This window comes from Carlito syrichta, unplaced genomic scaffold (assembly GCF_000164805.1).
Source record: "Carlito syrichta isolate Samal-C Ts95f unplaced genomic scaffold, Tarsius_syrichta-2.0.1 Scaffold153566, whole genome shotgun sequence".
NCBI classification, from domain to species: domain Eukaryota; kingdom Metazoa; phylum Chordata; class Mammalia; order Primates; family Tarsiidae; genus Carlito; species Carlito syrichta.
The window spans coordinates 118983-128196 of NW_007097662.1; the positions used below are offsets into that span (position 1 = coordinate 118983).

The 9214-nt window shown below is 45.4% G+C and overlaps 1 protein-coding gene across 3 annotated transcripts; it reads right to left on the bottom strand.

Moving 5' to 3' along the window:
- Nucleotides 1-4631: 4631 nt before the first annotated feature.
- PDP2 (pyruvate dehyrogenase phosphatase catalytic subunit 2) lies at nucleotides 4632-8759 on the bottom strand. Of its 3 annotated transcripts, none has more exons than XM_021708909.1 (2): nucleotides 8495-8759; nucleotides 4632-6503 (listed from the first exon to the last, which is right to left on the bottom strand). In XM_021708909.1, exon 2 carries the CDS (start codon nucleotides 6452-6454, stop codon nucleotides 4865-4867), a length of 1590 nt encoding a protein of 529 aa, XP_021564584.1. In that variant the 5' UTR covers nucleotides 6455-6503; nucleotides 8495-8759; the 3' UTR covers nucleotides 4632-4864. The 3 variants fall into 3 exon arrangements, with proteins under 3 accessions (XP_021564584.1, XP_008048834.1, XP_021564585.1); XM_008050643.2 differs by having other exon boundaries at nucleotides 8471-8679; XM_021708910.1 differs by having other exon boundaries at nucleotides 8378-8587.
- Between the last annotated feature and the right edge of the window lie 455 nt (nucleotides 8760-9214).

Genomic DNA, 9214 nt, shown 5'->3' on the forward strand with positions numbered 1-9214 from the left:
CAGGTCGAGGCTGTGGTGGCTGGGAATGGCCACTGCACTCCAGTCTGGGCGACAGAATGAGACTCCAACTCAAAAAAAAAAAAAAAAAAAATATATATATATATATAGAGAGAGAGAGAGAGAAACCAGCTTGTATGTGTATAGTGTGTGTGTATATATATATATATATATATATATATATATATGCTGATTTACAAGTTGGTTTATTTATTTAGTCAAAGGCTCATTCTGTCACCCAGGCTGGAGTGGAGTGGCATACTCATAGTTTCCACAGCTTCGACCTGCTGGGCTCTGGTAATCCTTCTACCTCAGCCTTCCAAATCACTGGAACTACAAGCACACACTACTATGCCTGGCTAACTTTTTTATTTATTGTAGAGATGAGGTCTCATCAAGTTGCCCAGGCTGGTCTCGAAACCCTGGGCTCAGGCAATCCTCTCACCTTCGCCTCCCAAAGTGCTGGGATTATAGGCATGAGCCACCGCACTGGGCTACAAGTTAGTTTTATTTTACTTATTTATTTATTTATTTATTTATTTATTGAGTTGGAGTCTCATTCTGTTACCCAAACTGGAGTGCAGTGGCCGCTCCTGGCCACCGTAGCCTCGACCTGCTGGGCTCTGGAGATCCTTCCGCCTCAGCCTTCCAAGTAGCTGGAACTACAGGCGTGCCCTACCACACCCGGCTAATTTTTGACTTCCTGTAGAGATGAGGTCTCACCAAGTTGCCCAGGTGGGTCTTGAACCCGCGGGCTCAGGCAATCCACTCACTTCAGCCTCCCAAAGGCACGGGATTACAGGCTGAGCCACCGAGCCCAGCTACAAGTGTTTTAAGAGCTCAGTTAAATAAATGTGAAATCCCAGCAGGCTTTGGCACTGAGTATGTGGAGACTCTCACAACAAAAGCCTTTACTTCCTTTTCAGGCCCCCCACACAAGGTTGACACTAAATGAGGACTTCCTGTGTGGGCAACAGACTTCTCTTTCAGGTGGACTCTTGAACAGCCTAATATCTTCCATGGCAGATAAAGGTGGTGAAACAATGGCTGCTTAATTTAATTATCCTAAGGGCTAAAAAAATCAATATTTAAACAGAAAGAAACCAAATTTCATTTTGCCTCTTTTATAAATTTTAATTAAATATCTCTAATGGTTAGAAAATCAGTGTCAAATATGAATGTTGATATACAGCTTAAAATACAAATGTCAGTCATTAAAGAACATGGTTAATAACTGTTCCACGTAAATGCTTGATAAGACATATTTTCCAGGAGGCAAGTTAAATGTCAGGTGCCTGAGGAGTATGGGACAGAGCCTCAGTCTGCCCAAATCGCTGAATGGCAGTTCAGATGTCCTTTCCATCCAGTTAGTAGCCCATATCACAGGTTGCACCACCAGCCTTCATCCCCAGCCCCAGGGCTGCTCTAGGGCTTTTTCTGCCACAATAGAGTCACATTTCAGAGACAAACTAACCATTTTAAGATGAATGTTGGAGGCTTAGTTCCAGGATGTTCTGGTCTAACCTGGGAAGTTAAGGCTTCCCACAAGCTGTCAAATGAAGATAAATCACTAGGATCTGATGGATAAGGGTCAAGCCAGACTCATTCTGAGCACATTTTTTTGTTACTCTTCTTTAACAAACTCAAGTTCAAGCTATTTATATTTCACTCATGTTTAAAAGGTCCCAACTCGATTGTGTATAAAGTGAGCTTTGCCCAGTGTGCTCAATACTAGAGACCTTTCAGGCCAAATGTACTTCTGAGAAAAAAAAAATGTATATATTAACACATCTTAAAGTTTACATTTTCATTATAATAAATTAACTTTAATGTTACAAATAACATCTCAGAAAGCTACATCTAAATAACTTGATCTATCATGCTAATGGAACTTAGAATACCATCTTATCTGTCCATTTTGCCCAAGCCTCAGAATCAACAGAACAGTATTATTTATGTATTTAATAAAATCTAGATTATGCCAATATTCTTACCTAAAATGATATACAACTTTAAGCACCAAGTAAACTTTCTTCAGAAGTTACATCCAAATATTAAATGTTCAATCTCATTTTTTAGTTTAAGTCTCAATATTGATATCTCTGTATAAAATAATAAATGCTTTGGAAGCTCTGACAAGTGCCATTAACCTCCTCTCAAATCCCAGTGTCCTAAAGCAGGAGTCCATGTACTTCCAGAAGGCCAGTGACAGCAGAATAGTGGTCAGAGATAGACATGCCGGGGTTTAACCAGGCGATGCTCCCTGGATCATTCATGGAAAGAGCTGATAGTTCACAGTGGAAAAAAGGCAGACAATAAATCAGCCTTTCTTCTCAATATACCAATTAAAAAGCGGGAAAATCTATTAGCAGAGAAAAAGCAGATACACTTGGAGACAGGTGAGGAGTCTGTGTTCTCTCTGCTATCTTTCTAGTTACTGAATTAGATATATTTATGGCCCATGCTAAGTTCCAAAGTAGGATTCAGACCCTCTGCACACCAGTAAAGGCTCCAAGGGCACCCTTTTAGCTGGCATAAAGCATAAAGGACAGGCTAGGCACAGTGGCTCATGCCTGCAATCCCAGCACTTTGGGAGGCAGAGGCGAGAGGACTGTCTGAGCCCAGGGGTTTGACACCAGCCTGGGCAACTTGGCGAGACCTCATCTCTACAATAAACAAAAAATTAGCCAGGTGTAGTGGTGCACACCAGTGGTTCCAGTTACTTGGAAGGTTGAGACAGAAGGATCGCCTGAGCCCAGTGGGTTAAGGCTGCGGTGGCTGTGAGTGTGCCACTGCACTCCAGGCTGGGCAACACAGTGTAACTCTAACTCAAAAAAAAGAATAAAGGACAAAGAAAACGTCAAATAAGTGGGACCCTCGGTTCTAGCTACAAACCCTTGACTAGCAGAATGCAATTCACACTTTATATTTGAGTTAAGATCTAGGAGATCAAAAGGAATACAGATGACTTCAGAATAAAAGGACCAAGGCTTACACACTCAAAAGAATTTCTCAGATGAAAAGACCACATGACTTAAACAGCTGCACTGGAATTGAGAAATGTTCCCAAGCTAGAAGTAACCCAACATTTAACTGTCAGTTGGGACACAGATTAAAAAATGAGGAAACCAAACCTAATCATTTGCTTTCCTTTTCAGTGGGTGGCATGAGGAGGAAGACAAGGATAGGAGTCAGCTAACGTAGTCCGACATTGAAGAATTCTGCCTGATGTGGTACAGAAAAAGGAAACTGCCAGTTTTGTGGCATTATATGTTTTCATTTAGCAACACATTTCCTGTTGCGTAAATGCTACAACAGGTCATAAGATGAAATTCATTCCCCAAAAATGGTGGTTTAATTTTCAAGTAAATACATAGAAACCATTCCAAGTTACATTTTTATTTTTATCCCAGCTCCTATACTAAATGTGGTCTAATTCCTGAGGATTAGCAATGGTGATTTATCCCAGTCTTGGGGTCAAGTGTCCCATCTGATAAGTCTCACTCCTCCCTCCTCCCCATGCCACTCAGAAAGGGATTCAGAGAGCCTTGGTTAATGGATTTTCTCCTTAAGCCCTTTATGTTTTCACCTGTACAAAGGCTGAATCCTAAATCCCCAAGTCACTGAATAAGCCTGTCCTGCCTAAATGTCTGACACAACAACCATATGGCATTTTCTTTTTTCTGCAACCATTTGAAGTGGAAACACGAAAAATTCTTTCAGACAGTATTTCCAGTTAGCAGGAGCAGGGTAAGGGTTCAGGATAGCAGAGGTAGAAGGATTGTGTGGAATTGACAGAAGAATGTTGGAGAGGTAACATCAGAAAGGTTAAATGCCATGAATAAACCCTCAGAGGCTAAGCCTAGGAGGAAATTTTACTAATGCAGGAAAGGCCAAGAGTTAAGGCATAAATAAATTATCTTCTAGTATGGCTCAAAGTTTCAGGGATGGGACTCAGGAGGGGACCAAATCTGTATAAGCAAATTCAGCTGGTCCAGAGGCATAGATCCTACCAGGTGAAAACCCAAACCAGTCATTCCAAGCATGTTTCAGTAGGCCTGTTCGCAAGTTTAAAGATTCAGTTTTAAAATAAACTAAAACAGAACTAGAATACAGTATTACAAAATGTTTTCACAAGTATAATCACAAAAAAGGTAGGATACTGCATAGAAGAGTGTCCTGTAGTATGCTTTGTAAACCTAGGCTTTAGTAATTTAAATAAAAAACAACAAATAAAAAAAAAAGTCTCTTCACAGTTTAACATCCATGATTGTGAATTCAGGAGAATTATCAAATCTGCAGGTTTTACAGCAAGATCTCAAAAGATCCTGAAGTTCTTTATTCTTAGAATCATGATTAAATTTACCCTTTGAAGGCTCAGGCTGACACAGTTTAATAGCATCTTTATAAAATAACAAATATTAAAACATGGTTTAAATACCTAATGCTGGCTGGGCACAGTGGCTCACGCCTGCAGTCCTAGCATTTTGGGAGGTAGAGGTGAGAGGACTGCCTGAGCCCAGGGGTTCAAGACCAGCCTGGGCAACTTGGCAAGACCTCATCTCTACAATTAAAAAAAAAAATTAGCCATGCATGGTGATGTGCATCTGTAGCTACAGCTAATTGGAAAGCTGAGGCAGAAGGACCACCTGAGCCCAGCAGATCAAGACTGCAGTGGCACACGCAGACAGAGACATGATATCACTGCTATGGTTTTAAAACCTTTTTTTCCCCCAGTATGTTAATCAATTTACAAGTTACATCTGCCTGCCCTTTTAACAGAAAGGTTTTGATAGCTAGTTTAAGAGTACGTAAAAATGATTTAGAAGAGCATTTATGTTAATCTTGGCAATATGATGAAAGATTCTCAACACCCTTTGTAATATGTATCAATTGATTCTGAGTTAAAATATACCACAGTGACAGTGATATCATCCCTGTACATTCTCGCCAAGTCCTCAGGCAACGTCAGCATCGCTGTCAGCCGCTCTAGCTCCATCTCCCCATACTCATTGCTCCCGATGGCGTGTCTGATCAGACGTGTGGCTGCGTTCTGGTCAGTCTCATGGAGCCTACTGGCTTTCCTCTGTAGCAGCAGGCTCTGCATGAGCCCCAGGTTGGCAGGTCTTTGGGTCAGGTCTGGCTTGTGCTGATCTGCCTCAGCCAAATGCCCCACGACCAACCTCACCACATCCTCATTGCTCAGCATGTCCCACAGGCCATCTGAAGCCAGCACAAGGAATTTATCTTGGGGCCTCAGCCTGTGGTATGTGACCTCAGGCTTAGCAGTCAGGTAGGGTGGTGTATAGTAATGTGGAGGGGTAAACTGGTAAATGTTGAGTGCCTCTGTATCAAAGCCCCTCTCCAGGACACTACGCTGTAGCTCTTTACTCCATTTCAGCTGAACATCCCCAAAGGCCCTGCAGGGCATGAGAACACCCAGCAGCCTGTCATCCATGATGACTGTCCTGTCCTCTGACTTGGGATGCTCTCCCTTTAGCCGGGACAGCTCAGTCTGGTTCCAGGCATTGTGGTCATGGGTAAGGGGCAGACAAGACCACATGCCGTTGTCCTCCTGGACACCAAGAATGGCCCGGCAGTCACCAGCATTTGCCACGTGCAAGTTAATTCCATCAACATGGGCCATACAAGCTGTTGCCCCAGAGAAAGCAACCTGGAGTGACAGGTTCCTTGTTACCTCATCTTCCAGCGGGGCTTGGATTTCCAGAGAGATGTCAGAATCCAGTCTCTGGAAGGAGTGCATTAATGCTTCCTCAATGCTCAGTCCCATTTCCGTGTGTAGATCAAGCAATTCTTGCCAATAGACACGGAGGTGGTCGAGATGCACTGACGTGACATCCTTGTAGATACTGTCACCTGGGTGCTTAAGCCACTGCAGGATAGGAAGCAGCGGCTTCATGCTTTCCATCGCTCCCTCCATCTGCTCCAGGGTCTGATGAGACATCAGGGACACTGCCACATAGTAGAAAAGCCTCTCGCTCACTGCTTGTGCACATGCATGACCACCATGCCCATCAAAGATGCCAAACATCAGTCCACTGGTCTGCAGGCAGGAGGCTATACCTCGCCGGTCCTCCACTGGGGAATTGGCAGCCAGCTGGTTGCTCTCAAACCGCAACACTGAATTTGGGATTCCACTGTCAAGGTCAAGAATCTTGTGGGCTGATTCGCCAGCTCGAAGCACTTCATTTACCTGCTCGGGTCTGAGTTGCAAGTGAAAATCATCTTCCTCCGTTGACGTGTGTCTGTAGGCATTGCACAGAGTGAAGCCACCACATGGGGAACCGTTTAGGGTGGGTGGTGCCCGGGAAAAGAGCCTCCATTTTAATTTATTCCTATTTGAGACATACCTTGAGTATAAACGTCTACCCCCTTGTAATGTGGCAATGCTGTTTCTTGCAGAATTTAAGATCCAGTAGGACACAGTACTTGACATTCTGAAGCTAGCAAATGTGTTCCTTCAGCAAAAAAGGATATTTGTAAACCTGAAAATTAAAGTTTAAAAAAGTTTCAAATCTAGCTTCTTAAAAATATTTACTTCTGATAACACTTAATTTGATAATATCCCAAGCAAAAATTACATAAGACAAACTAAAAAATTTTACTAAACTACCTACTCCCTATTATAACACATAAACACATTCCAGAAAATTCGGAAAACAGCTTTTCATACACCTCTGCTTTTATAGAGCCACTCAGGGCTTCACTCCTTCCTTCTCAACTGACCCAGGAGCCCCTTCTCCCGCTCTATTGCCTGAGCATACTGTCTAGCTCCCAAGTTCACACTCTCTCCAGCAGACTATCAGCGTTCATTTAAATATCTGCCTCTGGCACGTTGGTATGTACCTGTAATCCCAGCTACTCAGCGGGCTAAGGCTGGAGGATAGCTTGAGCCCTGGAGTTCAAGATCAGCCTGGACAACATATCAAGATCCTCTCTCAAAAAAAAGAAGAAAAAAATTGTAAATATCTGGTCCCCGCTAGTCTATAAACTTCATGAATTCAGGAACCATGGCTGCCTTACTCACCAGTGGCTTTCCACTGCCCAGTGCTGTACCTAGCACACAATAATTCCTCAAATATTAGCTATATGTGGCACTTTCAGAGGCCCAAAAGTACACTAGGTATAACATCAGCTGTCTAGCATAAGACACATCACTTCACTCTTCTGAGCTCGTTATTCACTGGTGGAATGGGAATAATACTAGTCTCATAAAGTTTTGTGAGAATTTAATGAAATATGACCCTTCTGCTAAAAAAAAAAAAAAAAAAAAAGGTAGTTATTATTTTTACCATTAGACGCATACCCTTCCAAAAAATTCTGTACATGTTTTTACATAGTTGCAACAACTTTGAATCTGACTTTGCTGACAAGAGCATTTTTTTCTTATTACATTTAATGAATATGTTTTGGAATAAACGATCACAATTTACTTAACTATTCTCTATTGCTAGGAATTTAGAGGTCGTTTCCACTAACTTGCTATTTATAAAGTACCAAACTGTACTTACTGCCTTATGCCATAACCTTTTCTCTGCTTAGGGTTTATCCCACTTATTTCCCAAACCAGGAGTCACTAGGTCAAAGGGTGGACTCACTGCCAATCTGATTTCCAAAAGCCTCACATCTGCCTCCACAAGGGTATGAAAGAAAGTCTCCTAGTTCTTTCTTTCACCGTCTCTGGTGGTATTTTTCCTTGAACAACAACAAAGCCGCCCCATTTCAATTAGCTTTTCTGAGGTGACTCGGCGGGGGTGGGGGGTAGGAGGGGCGTTTCCCACGTGTTGTCGGATGTTGTTTACGAATCCTGCCCTCCGCCAGTTGGTACGTTGGGATCTGGAGAGCGCCCAGCACTGAGGTCTGTCCCTCACCACCAACCCTGTCCCTGCCAGGCCACGCCGCTGAATTTGGGGCAGGAGCGGTCGGTCAGGAAGTGCAGGGGGCGTCTGACCCTCCCGGACCCGCAGAGAAGGCAGGCAATCCACCAGGACACAAACAACTTCGCGTCCTTAAATCAAACAGGCAGGTCCCAAGCTCAAGTCTCTAACTACAGACTCATAAAGTGCGCGGACTCCGGGGTCCACCAAGCCAGATCTCCCTCAAACCCCGGCACGGCCATGTCACAGCTGGGTGCTTCCGAGCGACAGGCTCAGCTTCCCAAGCTTGTAAAACAGGGGAATTCAGTAAGGGCGCGGAGCTCACGAGTAGCTAGAAAGCCCATAGCAGCCAGTGCGGTGCCCCGGTACGCGGCCTAAGGTCCTTGGCGAGTCCGTGGGCCCACGTGGCGCGTGCGCACGAGTGGGGTGACCGAGGTCGTGGGCCCAGCTTGTCCGGCTCGGCCGCTAGCCCGCCCCGTCACCTGAGCTGGTGTCACAGGCCGGGGAGGGCCAGGCGCCGGCGAGGCCTGGCAGGGAAGGAGGAGTCCACCTACCCGGCTCGTCCCCTTCCCTACCTCGCACCCTCTCCCTTTTCTCACCAGCTTGCGCCGCCGCCGCCGCTCGGTCGGCCCCGTCAGCTCCGCGCCTGCGCACAGCTCCACAACCGCGGCTACCCGGTCGTCACTTCACCCGAACTACCCCAGAGTTGAGAGCCAACTCCAGAAGGAAGAGCCCTCCCGCCAGTCCTTATTGGTTCATCTGCGGAGGCGGGTCATTGACGGACAGCATTGTTGCCCAATGGCTAAAGAGGACAAGAGGCCGGCAGAGAGGCGGGACCCGGGAGGAGCAAGCACAGTCCCTCCCCTCCCACACGGGTTCTGAAGGTAATTGAGCGCGGGGCTGCGGGACCATGCAGTCACGTGCCTGAACATTCCAATTGCGTGGCCGCCAAGCTCTGCACGTTCCCAAATGAATGGCCTTTGCAATTCCGTGCTGGTATTAATACCCTGGCTGCTGTGGCTCAGCCCGTAATCCCAGCACTTTGGGAGGCCGAGGCGAGGGGATTGCCTGAGTCCAGTGGCTCGAGACCAGCCTGGGCACCTTGGCGAGACCTCATCTCGACAATAAATAAAACAGCAGGGCGTGGTGGCGCACGCCTGTGGTTCCAGCTACTTGGAAGGCTGAGGCAGAAGGATCGCCTGAGCCCAGCAGGTCGAGGCTGCGGTGGGTGGGCAACGAGTGAGACCCCAACTCAAAAAAAAAGAAAAAACCCCAATAGCTTCCTCTGCATTTCTGTGTCAACCTCTCCAAATACTTAC

Bases quoted from the DNA above. Each gene is read 5' to 3' on its own strand.
- PDP2 (XM_021708909.1), bottom strand. From the start codon at position 6,454: ATGTCAAGTACTGTGTCCTACTGGATCTTAAATTCTGCAAGAAACAGC.